Raw genomic sequence first — 15,284 nt, forward strand, 5'->3', positions numbered from 1 at the left:
TGAAACCATGATTTACGGGCTACAAATGCTAAAGCTGCCCTTTCATTTCAATTTAAACCTTAAATATTAAAGCTTCATGCATATTGTGTGCATAGCAGCTGGAGAAAACCAGACTGCTTTGTCCTAACAACCTGATAGAAAACAAGATCTTGCTAGCACTGCCAATTAATACCAAGACCTTCAGTGAGGTCTCAGGAAAGGGTTTAAGTCACAAGTTAAATGCACTTGTCTGTCATTCTTGCCCTGGGAGGTAATGCCTTTGTACTGCAAAGGGATAGCAAAATTGGGAGGGGCAAGTGGTAAATGTCACATCTGCTGGGTGAGCTGCAAGACTACCTCTCTGTTTGGCATTGTAGCTGCTGGCACAGCCAGCTCCTCCTCTCAGCATGGAGAAGTGCTCTCCCTCACAGGATTCCCATCAAACACAGTAATACAGAAGGCATTTCAGAGATCTTAGGAAAACACAGCAGTTAAGAACTCTCTTGAGTTTAGTCTCCCACTGCAGGCAGTCATGTCATATTATACCATACATTAACCTGTCAAGCTCTGTCTCAAAAGCCATACGATTTCTTGCCGACTGCCCAAAACATGAAGAGGCTGCAGAATATCAGACTTCAGTGGTTAAAAAACTTCACACATGAAATGACCTCCTACTTGCAGCAAAGTCTGTACAACACATGCGCCAAACAGAAAAATACAGAAAGCTGAGCTGTGCCTTGGCCCTCTTAGGTGAGTGGTGAAATAAAGGATGAAACCACCAGACTCCCTGGAGAAGTCAAGTATACATTAGGGATGTGATTCAATCAAATTTTAAGAATCTGTCAAAAAGAAAGGCCCTTCTCAATGTCCAGCAGGTTTGCCTCAACACTGCCTGTATTTAAGTTAGCTCAGGTTTCTTTTGGCAAGTTTTTACCCAATAGACTTGACTTTCTCTTTCCAAGAGATTTCAGCCTTTCACTATGACAGTAGCTGAAATGCTGGAGCTGTCCTGCAACACAACTTAAAAACCACACTGTGTTTATTGAGCCACCTCAATACCGATCTATTAATCATCATAAAAACGTCAGCTGGCATGAACCACCTGGGTGACTAAATCCAAAACCCTCAAGCAACCATGTAATGAGTATTCCATTCTTCAAGGGCCATAAAACATCTGCTCCATGTAGCCTCAAAATTCCCTATTTCTATTTATTATGATGAGTCCCTAAAAGGCAGCAGCAGGTGACCTAGAAGCTGAGGCTTACAGAGCCACAGACCCCCTACTACTAGGGGGGGTGGTTCACAGAGATGAGCATGGTGCTGTTCTGTGCATGCAGTCATGCCAACTGGCATGTTTCCTGATTTCACCTAAATCTGTAGCCTCTCTCTTCTCTCCTCAGTCTTGATACCCATTTACTTCTGATTTCTTTTTGGCTCCTGCCACTCCAGCATTATTCCTTACTTATGCAGGACCTTATAGTCCTAGTGTGCTCTAATAACATCCTACTACAAGAGCGAGATTTCTCCAGCTAGAGAATGGATAAAAAACATCCTGGGTAGCTAATCACAAATGTATTTGAACACGAGGAACTGACAGCATGAATTAAATAAGTAACCATAAAAACATTTTCAGGTTATCTTGAAGTACTGGCACAGTTGAGGAAATTGCAGTGTGCTTACTGACATTTGAGCAACAAATTTACTGAGAATATTATGTGCTGAATATTCATCCAAACCCAGTTTTAGGCAGATTACAGTGTCATAAATATTAGATGGAGAGGCAGATTGTGCTCATTTTGCTGCAGTATGGGAGATCTAGCGCAAAACTACTAATGTTTAGCAGGGGAATGATACAAAATGCAGCTGAGCAGTTGAGGCTGGTGGGGATATACATATTAGACTCAGTTCACTGCAGAATTGTTCTTACATTTTTAAACCCTCTGTAAAGTACTTGAAGTTCTCTTTTAGTGAAATTGGTTTGTGCTTCAAGCTGTTCCAGTCCTTCGGGTCTATGGCACACTGTAGTCATTTCTAATTCATCTTCAATTTTATCTGAAAGAGAAGACAGGAAAATATTTATTTTGGTTGTTACTTTTGCTCTATTAACATGATGGATAGGACAGACTGGATTTCAAGAGCAACAGAGAAAAAAGAAATCATCAACCGAACTGATCTGTGTAACTGTTTTCAACCTCTTGAAAGCAAAATAAAAGCCATATGAGTAAAGCAATAGCTCACATTTCTTACTGGGCTGCCAATTAGCTCCCCATTCACAAAGCCAAAACTGGTGGCGAGAACAGAAGGGCAGGCAGCAGATACGTTACTCCAAAAGGCAACATCAGATATTTCTTATCTAAATATTGAAACAGCATGGAGGAATAGGCCTTTCAAAGTACTAGCTTTAAAGAAAGCTGTGCAAATATAAGTAAGAGAGCAGACATGCTTAAGCATATTAGACAATGACATTATACTGAGGGTAAACAGTGAGGGAAACTCTTCTGTGTGCTAACCAAAAAGCTTGCTGTATAGACACTAAAGGTCACTTTAATCCTAGAAGAAATTCAAGTTACGTCTACAGTTGCTGAATCTGGAATGAATCCAGCCTGCGTTTGCATGGACTTTTTAGGGAAACAGGTAAGAAATGAAAAATACTTATGTGCATTTTATTCAAGAGCATGTTCCCCCACAAGGAAGAAATATACTCGAGACATATTACATCCTGTATTACTGTAATCTCACCTCTTTTCTGATGCGTGCTTTTACCTGTCAAGACCATTTCCCCAGCAGTGTAGGTAATGCCCAAATATACACAGATGCTTAGTGTATGTCAGTTTGAGATTCTCTAAATTTCAAGGACCAGATGCAGGTTTCAGCTGACATGAAAAACCTATCTACATCCAAAAGTTGCTTGGCATAAAAGCTAACACTCTCCTTATTATCAAAACTGTACAATTTATACCCTGTAAAAATGGTTTAGGTTATTTAGGTCAAGTATAATATAGTAACTTCGTCTGAAAGACAAGGATTTCATGAGAAATGTGCAAGGAAATGGAGTCACTCTGAATAGAGGAAAGGCATGAATTCAGAGCAGACTGGCTCAGTGAAACAACAGACCAGACTAAAGCTGTATTTTCATAAGTTAATTCTGTACAAATATACATGAACATTATTATGGGAGGACACACATCAGCGAGTGATAATGGTTAATTAACATTGGTTCATTGTTTCAGTATTTCAGTTTGCAATATTGGTGAATTCAGCCATCCTCCTCATCCACGGTGTCTGGAGCTTCACAGTCAGGGCTTGAACAGTGAAAATACATGCCTAAATACTGTGCTCAAGGTCCCTTGCACAGCAAGGAAATAAAGGTAAGAGACTGTAATAGCATGGGACAGAAGGAGAGCATCACAACCATTTATGATGCAGAAAAATTTACTGAACACTGACAAGTGGCCAGAAGAGGCCTGAAGACAGCTTCTACAGAGAGGGAAAATGAAGAGTCTAGAAATTATAGCTCCTATTAGAAGAAAGGAGATGCAAAAAGATGTCTGCTGCAGGAAAAACAACAGATAATGAGACATAAGGGGGGAAAGCCATTTTCTTTGAAAGAGAACACATGCCACAAAATGAAGGAATACGGGGGGGGGGGGGGGGCGGGGGGAGAAGGAGAAGTAGGGAAGAAATTCCTTAAAATGAGGGAAGGAGAATGAATGGTTGAAAAAAGGAGAGAAAAGCCATTTAGAAGGGAGCCTGGTTAAGACACTCATCACTAATCCATACATTGTATAGGAAATACCTTTTTGTTTACCTTTGGTTAACCTTAAGTTACCTTAAACCCTTTACATAATGCACATAACCCCAGGCTCCTCTCCTCCATTTCCCTGCTGTCCCCCAATGCAATAAGCAGTTTACACAGAACCTTGACAGTCATTTGGTTTTTCCACAGGAAGCCATGCATTTTGTGCTGTGCAGTATATAAGGAAGTTAGGCTTTGAGCCTTTCCCTGCTCTGTAACCAGTTAAACATGCCCAGCTTTTCACTGTAATTTCCAGTTGAGTCACTCGAAAGTTCTTTACAACTTCAGTCAATGTAAAATAAAAGTGTAAAATACTGTCCATCTAGTCTTTATATCCTATAACATAATTCCTAGAGACATCCTATCATATAATGCCCAGAGAAGCTGTAGGTGCCCCATCCCTAGAAGCGTTGCAGGCCAGGTTGGATGAGGCTTTGAGCAACCTGGTCTAGTGGAAGGTGTCCCTGCCCATGGCAGTGGGGTTGGAACTAGATGATCTTTGAGGTCCCTTCCAACTCAAACCATTCTATAATTCTGTAATTCAACAGACTGGGGGGGGGGGGGGGAGAATCTATGCAACCTCATGACCTCACGCAAGTGATGAGGCTAATGAGGGAAGCCAGCCTGTTGCATTATTCTCATATTTGGTTTTATTTACACTTCTACAATGTGGAGGTTCAGGTTCACATGCTTTCTACAGAGGCAGGAAAGATCCAGCTGAGAAAAGTCACACTCTTTGCAAAAGCATTTTGATATGACTAATTTTTTTGTGGGTATTTTATTTGCCATGTAATTTCCCCACCTCCTTCTTAAGTAACCAGTTTTCCAAAACACTTATTGGAATTTGTGTTCATATTCTAAAAAACAAATAATTAAAGAAAAAGTCTTGCTCATGGAAAACTTGTTCTATAGCTCCATGATAGCTTTAAACAAAATCTGAAGAATTACAGCTCAAAACTTGTAAGTCTTTGGTTTATCCAGACCTCCTTTATATGAGCAGACCCAAAATTACGGTCTTAGAATTATTTTTTCAAAATATTCTTGAATAAAATATTACTTGGTGAACACTGTAATATAATAATGATATATTGTCTTTTGACAATACTGGCCTCACTCAGTGAATCATTATTTCATAAGAGTGCAATTCATCTTCTTCAGCTTGTCCTGCAAGAATAGGTTTTTCCAGCAATCAGTTCATGAGCTTTGGTCCCACAGGGCAGATATTTCTATGTTAAAAATAAGCCAGATTATTGTTGTAGATTTGATTCTATTTCCCATGCTGAGAAATGTGGCTCTTTTCCTTATAACAAACTGCAGAAAGGAAATTATGAAAAATTCATCCCTTTCAAAGGGACGCTCTATTTTTTCCTTCCGTTCTCTATTCCAGAACCAGCATTAATCTCTGCCTTTGAAGAGGATCTGATGGTTCCCTGTGGGTTAATCCTTTCATCTGCTTCCTCTTCCTTTCCCAAGGGGAGTATTTTGAAACTTAGCAAAAAAACTTGTGAAGCTTTAGATCTGGCCAAGGGGGCACTCAAAATGACACCAAACCAACAATTTTCCAGTAAACACACTTCAAAAATGGTAGAAATTGTTACTTCAGTGGAACATGTCCCAATGCAACAGAGCAGTCCTTGGCATTTCTTGGAGCCTCAGAGCAGAAAATAAATACAAGGAAGACTTAAGCCATTTTGTCTATCACTTGCCAGCAAAGAGCTATTTTCCATAGTGTTTCATGATACTATCTGTTTTAAAAAATAACCCCTAATTTAGGAGCAACTACTTCACATTAATATGCCTCACAGGTCAAGCATTCCTTCCCTTGTGTTCATTCAGTATTTACATTTAAACTTCTCAGTTGTCATCCCATATTCAAATATTTCCCTCCAGCAACATCTCTGCTCATCCCTCCTCCCTCCCTGGCAGAAGTCCATGGTGGGCATAGCACAGACCTCAGAGCAGGGGGGGACCTGTAGCCGGAGACCTAAGGACACAAACTGCTCTTCTGTGCAAATCAGTCATTTCCAACTCAATAGTCCCCACACTCCACAAAGATTTTTTTTGTCATTCTTGGTTTCCTTTCAGTGTTTTCTCTTAAGTCAGATCTTTTAAACCTTTTTCTTCCATTCTCTGACACCCTGTAAATTAACAACAGTAACCTCAGCAGCAAAAAAGGAGATTGTCGCTTCCTCGTCTGCCCTTGCCTTTTGTCATGATGTATATTGTATTTCCTCTTATTTACATTTTCATTATCACACTGGCTCAGTCCCTCCTAGCTCTTCAGGGATGTTGCTGTATGAAATACGAGCCCTTGCATTTATAAGGACGGCAATTCTATTAAACTGAAGCTCACTTTATGGTGGTGAGTACAAGCAAAAGTGTATATACATAGATACACACATGCAAATTTAAAGTTTTGTTAGGTAAACATTGTGTTAAGATATTTTATCTAATATCATGTTCTTCCTCAGTGTTGCCTTGTTTACAGCTTGCTGAACACCCCGAGAGATTTGAGCACGGGAAGCACGCATGCCACTGATTTAAAGTTAATCATCTTCTCCTTCAATTTGCAAGTGCATGAACAGACCTAGGGACTGACGGCAGACACTGCTAGGGATGCATCTGGTCACCTCCCCAGCTCAGGTGACACGTGTGACCAGCCACTCTTGCTTACAGCATCCCTTTCGAGCTGAAACTAGGTCCCTAGGTACCCTGCTCCATGGAGACACACGCCTCAGGGTCTGTGTACTATACAGCTGGTTAGTGAGAACTTGAACCTTAGCAAATAGGTCCAGATTTAATATTCTGGATTTCAAAGCATATTTGTTGTTGTTGGGTTATCTGTGCTTACCAATTAGGTGGACTCAGAAACTAAAGCAGGAGGTTTCTCCTGCTTGCAGGTACTGATAAATGGTAATTTTTTTCTGTGTGGTTTTTTTTTTTTTTTTTTTTTTTTTTTTTTAGCTCCAGCACTTTTTGAAATCATCCCTGGATAAATCCCTTCCATGCCAGATGGCTGCAGTGAGTTGTCCTAGGCTTAAGATTGCCTGCACTGTTTAGCTGGTACAGAACATGCTTGTGCATTTGCTTAGCTGTTTGTCTTGCAGTGTGTTTAAAACTGGAGGAATGGGAAGTAGCACTTTTTGATTTAGAATTTGTCTCTGGCCATATTTTTGTGGCTGCTTTAATAGCAGGCTATGAAGCCTGGGTCTGGCAGAAGTGCCTGTGGTAATCTTACTCCAAAATAGACCCAGGTTATAATAATGACTTAATTTTGCATTTTTGTACAAAACGTCACCTCTATTTGCTTAGCCTTAGGATAGGCACATTTTGTGTATCAGAGAAAATAAATAGTGGCTTCACTTTACAAAGAAAAATAATCCTGACACAGTTGCATGTACATGCATATTTTATGGATTGTTGCTAATGAAAGATATTGTATTTCATTTCTCTGCTGCTTGCTCAAGAGCAGAGAATGAATTTTCATTAGAGTAGATCAATATTTTAACTGAATACACTTTGGAAATTAACAAGGCTTGGTTTATACATCCTTTCATATTTGTTCTAATTTTACCTTTTGTTATCTTTACAATTTGAAGATTTCCATACTTAGACTGCCTGCAAATGGCCCTGTCTTTCACTGCTGTAAACTTTGCTGAATAGAATTTGCATTTCTCCAAGTGATAAACTGGAGTAATTTAAACCTATTCATGTAAAAGCCGTCTTGTACATCTACATGCCTATGGACAAAATTGTTTCATCATGGAGGAAACCAGATTTTCAACCACAGCTGACTACTGCTCTCCATCACAGAACCAGGCAGAGGGACTCAATCCTTCCCTTACCCATTGTAAAGACAAGAAATCTATTGATTTTGAAGGAAAATGACCTGCTCCAATATCTCACTTTTCCAGATCTTTCTGTTCCATTGGACACAGGCACATTTATCTACTATGGAATGGAAAACATTGCTTCATCATCAATTTATCTTAAAAATGCACAGGTAATGTAATGCATAACCAAGACAGCTACATGAACTAATGCACTGCCCAAGCCCAATTTCTAAATGTGTAGAGACTCAGTCAGTAACTTGCCAGCACCAGCAGCCAAGGGCAGACGACATGGTGCTGTCAGCACTGAAGTCGAGTCCTAAAATCCTCTGTTGACAGCACATCTTCTAGTACTCGCTTTAGTGACCTATTTCCATACAAAAATGCTTAATCACCATTCTTCAGATCCAACAATCCTTTCCTCATAATCAGAGCAGATTAAATTGGTCACACACAATGCCGCAGTTGTATTTGTGTACTATAAAATAGGAAACAATTGTGTGTTATTTACCAGCTGCTTTCTTGGCTCTGGTTTTGAACTGCCATTGAGCCCAAATTTATTAAACTGCCTGTCCTTCGTCTCACTGGCAGCTGCCTCTACACAAGCAACATCTTGCACAAAAGCACAGGGTTGGTTGCACTGGGCCAAACTCCCTTGTGAAACACAAGAAACACCAAACACCTTTCCCACTGTGGCCACCTAAAATACCACAGCATTTCCAGCCCTCCGACCTATGTGCCTGGCAAACAAGCAATAGCAACGTCTCATAACATCGTTAGGGCTGGCTAAGGACAACGCAAGGCCTAAAACACAGTTTAAAGGGAGGGTGTAAATGATGATTTAATAAAGATGCGAATGACCCTGTCCCCTGCTTCCCAAGGCTGCAAGGTGAAATCATGTAATGCCAGGTTCCATGGCTCATGGGAGGATTTTGAAAACATGTTGCTTATAATAAATTCACTTTTTGTTAAAGAAGAAAAATCAAGATGTAAAATACAGTGCCAGTGTTAATTTTAAAACTGACAAGCATTAGATGAAATGGGTAATTTTACAAATATAGCAGAAGGGGATTAAATTATGTGCAAGAATTATTAGACTGCATGTTATTTTTATTAAAAAAACATTAGCTATATTTTAGGAGCAAGGACCTGAAGAAAAAATTAACTCTAGTTTATCCACAACATCTTTGAAATTAATCTCCAGACAGAATACCTGCTTGGGCAAATCTCGCAGGAAATAGATCCTGCCTGTGGGAAACCAATTGCAAATATTTGAAAATTTCATGAAGAGAAATAACTAAAGGCCTGAGTCCATAAATGCTCATTATGGAAGAAAGTTACAGGAATAGGAGTCAAGCAAGAGCTGTATTACTGATGCAGACCTCACACATTGGCTTCAGCGTTCCCTCCCACTGGTGTAAGCAGGAGCTGTAGGAAACACTGCTTTTGTGAAGTCCTTTGAGGTCTGTGGTTCCAGATCCCTGGGGCAAAGGCAGCTACCAAGTACAGCTCCACTATCTGGAAAAGTCAAAATATTTCTGTGCATTTCCATGTGCTTCCACCAAGACAAAATCTAAGTGTTAGCCTTTAAGCGACCCCATTTGCAAGTGCAAATCAACAAGGCTAGTGTGGCAGAATGACAGCTCAGCTAGAACTTAAAAACATGTATATGCACATCTATGAATCCTAAAAAAGGGTTAAGTAAAATCTGCTCATGGCAAATATCAATAAAAAAGGTACCAAGATACCTACTGATGTATCAAATATTAAACACATTTAATTAAAACTGAAGTCCTTTATTAATAAATTATTATTAGTAGTAGTATTGCCTGGCTGGAGAGATCAATTTCCAAACCAAAGGGACTCTCTCCAGCCAACAAAACAAAAAGGAACTGATGTCTCCTTATCCTCTCCCTTTTCCTGGTATGATTTTTTTGACTCCCTCAGGTCCATTTTCACCACTAAATCAGCAACACCAAATTTATTACACAAACAGTCAAGCTTAGCAAGGCTGCTCTGCCTATGTGAACCTGCAACACCAACAGTTGCACAGAAAAGCTACATGAAAACACAACAGTGTATAAAATTCTGAGACTGAATTAAAAAAAAATAGAATTTTAAGATTTATTTGCTAATCCTTTTTTGCAATGATCTATGCAAAATGTCATGTATACATACTTTCCTCTGCTTCTATACTCTAACTAGTTTCACAGTTGTATACAAGGAAGGTAGAACAAGGTTATACTCTGAAAAAGGAGGTGCAGGAATAGTCAGAGGCTACAAGTACCTCCAAAATGTCTGTCTGGCACACTACTAAGACCAGGTACAATGATTTGAACATGAACTACACAATGTCAAATGTGACTGTAAATGTTTCTGCAGAGACCATATTAAATCTACTCATCATTAGAAATAGCTTTACTCTGGCCATTCCCAGGGTAGAAGACAGCAGGGTGTCCTTCCAGTGCACTAGACCTTACCTGGGACAGCACTTTCTTTTCAATTTTCCTTGCACATTCCCATCTATCTGTAGCAACATTTATAAGGGAAGCAACTTGTCAAGCCAGGCGGAAAACCACTGAAAGCTTGCTGGGTGCTTTGCTGCTTTTCCACACGGATGCTGCAAAAAATGTGCTTTTGGGACAAGTGGTTTCCTCCAAGCAGCTGTTCAAGGTGAATTTCAAAAAAACCTCCCTAGAAGGGTTAGAAAATCACTTCCCTCTGATGATTTTTGGAAAGTTCCCACTAATACCATCTCAAAACTTTAAGTAGAGAGTACCTGAACTGCTAAGTTTTTGACTTAGCACATCATGCAATAAAGCACTGCACACAGTAGAGGCTGAGTAAAAGCTGGGACTGCCTTCATCAGAGGGGACTTGGCTGCTCCCCAGGCTGCAGCCTTACCCTGGAACTGGGCAATTTTCAAGCACCTTCAATTTTGTTTGCTGCCAGCATGGAACGTGAGAATAAACTCAGCCAGGGGGAACCTGTTTCCTAGCTTAAGAAAAATTTTGCTACAAAAATTATATGACCAATAGAGTCAAACTGGTTTAAATTTTACCTCTCTGATACACGTAAAACCATCGAGCAGGGTCTAGGAAAAAGTAAGAAAAAAATTTAACAAAAAGGAAGTGACAACCATACACAGCTTTGTCTTTTGTTAATTTTAAGGTGACATTGGATGTGTTCTGCAAGTGCCATAGGGTCCCCTTTCCCAGCGACTGTAGGATTGTTTCCAGGCATTTTTTGTTTGGTGGTGGTTTTTTTTTTTTTCTTCCCTGAATTGCCTCTTTCCTTTACCCCAAGGGGCAAGAAAGGAAGTCAGAGCTTGCTGTCCCTTGCATGACCATGAAACTTGGAGCAGCACATGAAGGGAAGCATGCACACAGTCATGCACCCATGCAAACATCCATGCATACAGCAAGACAGCAATGCAGCAGTCATCCTAGCAACTCTGATAAGGGGTAAGGAGAACTTTGCATGCAATTTTTTAAGTCTGCTGAGGGGCAACAAGAGCAGCCCACAGCCTTCTGCTTCCTCTCCACAGCTTAGCTCTTTGACAGCTGTAGGAATAAAAAAACGTGATTAGTAAGAGTGAAGGAGTCTCAGGAGGTCCGGAAGACTAACTGGTGCTCTTTGCAGTCACTTCACTTGCAACATGGTAATTTTGTACTATCGTCATGTCCCCAGGAGAAAATTTCATTAGCAAATTAGGTTAAGAGTAAAAAAAACCAACAACCCCCCCCCCCAAAAAAAAACAAAAAACCCACCCAACAAACAAAAAAACTCCAAAACCTATTCAAAAAGCTACATATATGGCTTCCCATGGCATCAGTTTCTTTTTACTGGAGAATTGTGTACACAGTACTATCTGCAATAACCTGCAAAAGGCACTAGAGTTTTGGTCAGAGTATTACTACTTGCAGCTCCCCAGCCCTACCTTCAGCCTGGGCAGCTCCTGCCCTCAGTCCATCTGGCATCTATTTCCTTCATTTCCATGTAGTCTGTGCCTCCAGCTGCTCAAACCTTCCTAAACACCCTCTCTCCACAACATCGGTTCAACAGTATCTCACCTCCTGCTGCTGCTGCTGCCCGGGAAGCACCAGCAAGCCCACCTGGTTTCCTCTCACACACCAGCCAGTGCATTTTGTCCCACAGACGGTGCATCTATATGCCCCCAATGGACACTAGGATCAAGTAGGCACCAAAACTGAGCAATTCTCACTGCTGTGTGTTTCTCCATAGAGGGAGTTACAGGAAAAGCAGTGTATGAAGATGGTCTAAGCTCACACTGCACATGCTGCACCAGTCATTGCTTTTCTCTGGGTAGACAGAGAATGCCAAGACCTCATTTCTCCATCTTCCAGCAGCCCATCTCTGCAAAACCTTGCAGTGCCCCTGAGCAGCCTATGACCAACTCAGAGCCTGTACCTGAAATCCTAGGGCTGAGAAATTCTACCATGAATTTTTTAAAGCCATTTAAATAATCCTCATGCTCAATACTTCCCCATTAAATAAAAAAAAAAAACCAAACATGTTTAGAAGCGAGCATGCATTTTCCTTCTGGCACATTTGAGAAGAAGGCTTACACACATTACAACAGCATTAAGCTGTTGGAGGGGTTGAACCTCCTTTCATTCTCACTCTGAGCTTTTTACTTTCAGCTTGCTCTTGACAGATGCATAACTAAATGAAATAAAAAAAGTCTTCAGGGCGGGATGTTAAACTGGTGCAGGAATGGAGAGAATTTACTCTCCATTGGAGAATTTGATAAAGTACCTGGCCACAGACATAACTGGCAGAAGTAAATATTAGAACATGGCTTCCCAATAGCATGACCTACACAATGAGAAAAGGCCTGGTCAGATAGTATTGCTGAGTCATGGTGCTTGGCCTTGCTAACTCTGGCTCAGCTGTTCTTGGCCCAAGGAAGGAACAATTAAAAGAAAAAACCAAGACCAACACAAGAAAACCACAGTGGATGCTCCAGTTGGCTGCTGCAGCGCAAGAGCAATGGTGATACTGAGGACAATTACATGAGCTGATCAATAACAGATTTGAATCCTGAATGACTGACTACTCACACAGCAATATCCTTCACAGATTAGCGACTACAGATTCCTTCACACTTTCCCCTTTTGAACTGAAACTTCAAGAATACTTCCAAGAGAAGCTGGTCTGAAGAGCAAAGAGCCTACAAACAACCATGGATTTAAATCATACGCATAGACCACAACACATACTAGAGACAGAGCAGTAAATACTAGGAGTTTTACTGAAAGCATATAAAAACAATTAATAAAATTTAATAAACTCCACTGTACCACATGCAGTATAATCACATGACTTTTTAACCTTCTTGATCCACTGAGATAGGTTTGCAATAAATAAAGAGAATGAGCAGGTTGCTTAAAGAGGCCCTTAATCTCTGCTGAAGCAAAAGGTGTTGAACCATTAGCCATGAAATCACCCACTGTCAGGGAAATCCCACTTTGCCGAGTAACCTGAGGACAGGAAAAAAAAAAAAAAATCTCCCACTTCAAGTCTAATAAGTATAGTTCTAAATTTGCATGTTAACACTAGCTGCAAACTAATTTCCATTGATGAGAACAAAGAAATGTAAATGCAGTCATTACAGAAAGCATGATAATAGTGTCCTGATTTAGTAAGGGTGAAATCAATGAATAAAAAGACCTAGAGGACACATAGATATTAGGCTTGAAAAGATGAAGATGCATCAGAGATGATTAACAGATAGCAGGAAGACAATAGATGTGCTGCAAAAAAAGAGAAAGATTATCTATTTTTCTGTATTAGGTAGCCTTGTGGGTTATCAAAACTTTAGACTGTAAACAATACCTTCTGCATATAAAGAATGTTTTCTTTTCCTCTTTACAGAGATAGGAAAAAAAGCCCTTAAAAAAAGAGAAATGGGAAAAAAAAAGCTTCTTGTAACAATATGTTTTTCTTCATTGTATGCATAGAGTCAGCTTTCATCAAGGGTTCAACTGAAAACTAATTCCCTTCCAGATTATTAAAACTATAACTAAGAGGTTTTTTTATTTAACACTGAATTGCTCTTTTTTGAAAAATAGCACTTCCAGTAAGCTCAACAGAAAACTTCTTAATCGTCATCTCAAATTCATATGCTTATGCCTACTTAGCATATTGAATAGTACAAATCGGAGAAACTACAATGTTGTTACCACCACTTGTAAAACCTCTTCCTAAAACACGCAGCAGCAGTTACTGAGGACTTGATTATTTGTCATCTCTTCCAAGATGAGTCTTATGATTTTTACTCCCCCCCCCCCAAAAAAAAACCAAAAAAACAACAACAACAAAACCAAACAAAACCAAAACCCTCCAGGTTGTGGATTACTCACTGGGCAGTGAAATAGAGCAATTTCTGAGCAAATATGGATCAATGGAAAGGGAAAGAAATTAGCAGAAACTCAGTTCATCATATTCAGGATTATTTCTAACACACTAGTTGTTTGTCCACAAACAGCAGATAATGCCATAACCAAACCATCAGGGCTGTGTGCATGGAATGGGACTGTCCACCTGCACCTGACCACGGTGAGCTGCAACAGAACTGTAGTAGCAAAGCTGATATAAGACTCTACTTAAACCATATAAATCCAGTTGCATTTTTCAATGTAATTTGACTTAAAATATTTTCTTTCCTTCATAGCCTAAAGAAAGAGGAAGGAAAACCAGACACAAACCTTGCAGGTACTAAAATAAGATGCGGGATGCGGGAAGTTGTGATAGAAAAATGAAGAAAACAAAGATTGAATTCACAGCCACATAATCCTATTTCAGCAGTGGCATGCTAATAAGATGCTTACATTTCCCCTGTGACACCTGCATGGCAACATTTTTTATTTGTGCCCATGCTGAATCCTCTAAAAGTTCAGAAACTATCTGAACAACAGTGAATTTTATGTCGTTCCAATTGTGCTGGCCGAGAAGCCATTACACACCCCAACATTAGTGTTTGACTTTGTTCCTATTATCTGAGAACATAAACATGGAAGACAGTATTTATTTCAATGCAAACCCCAATCCTGTTGTAGAGCAGAGTGCTGGTACAAGGTAAAAAGAAGATATCTTCCTTTTTGTCTTACTTTTAGCAAACCAAAGTACTAGAGTGCTGTAGGGTGTGATGGGACATTGAGCTGGCCAGAGGTACATCTGCTGAGGTCTTTTGTTTATCAAGAAGACTTTCAAAATCAGAAGGCAGGCTTTTTAGACTCTGCACCAGATTAATTGTTTAATAGAATGAATTTAAAGGAACTCAACAGAACAGATATAAAACGGCTTTATGCACAAATCCCTCACTGCCTCACATACTGAGGGGATAGGGCCTTAGCTCCAGGATTGTTTTCAGCCAGCTCCATTGTTTTCTGTTACAGGAGCCCCAACACAACCTCCCTGCCCTCAGGGAGAAATAAATTTGTTTCATAAACATAATAAAGCCAGTGGAAAAACTACCGTCCTGCAGTTGTATCACATCTGTTATGGAGGTGGCAAATAAAAGCCTCCAACAGGAGCTTCTTTGCCCTTGGCAAGCTCTAGTTAAATCAGTTGGAAAACTTCCTCAAATTATGTGATCTGCTGCTTCTCCGAGTAGTTGGGGGGAGCAGGGAATTAAAAAATAAAGATCTCAGTAC

The 15,284-nt window shown here is 40.0% G+C and overlaps 1 protein-coding gene across 7 annotated transcripts in view; it reads right to left on the reverse strand.

Annotated features, from left to right (window-relative positions):
• Positions 1-15,284, reverse strand: part of KCNIP1 (potassium voltage-gated channel interacting protein 1) — a 463,655-nt gene that overhangs the window by 20,842 nt on the left and 427,529 nt on the right. For all 7 annotated transcript variants that reach the window (XM_069773040.1, XM_069773044.1, XM_069773042.1 and 4 more), the window contains one exon: positions 1,907-2,031. In XM_069773040.1, the coding sequence (XP_069629141.1) occupies positions 1,907-2,031 (125 nt within the window). The remainder of the gene's footprint in view (positions 1-1,906; positions 2,032-15,284) is intronic.

The sequence above is a fragment of the Haliaeetus albicilla genome, chromosome 27 (assembly GCF_947461875.1).
Source record: "Haliaeetus albicilla chromosome 27, bHalAlb1.1, whole genome shotgun sequence".
Taxonomy (NCBI): domain Eukaryota; kingdom Metazoa; phylum Chordata; class Aves; order Accipitriformes; family Accipitridae; genus Haliaeetus; species Haliaeetus albicilla.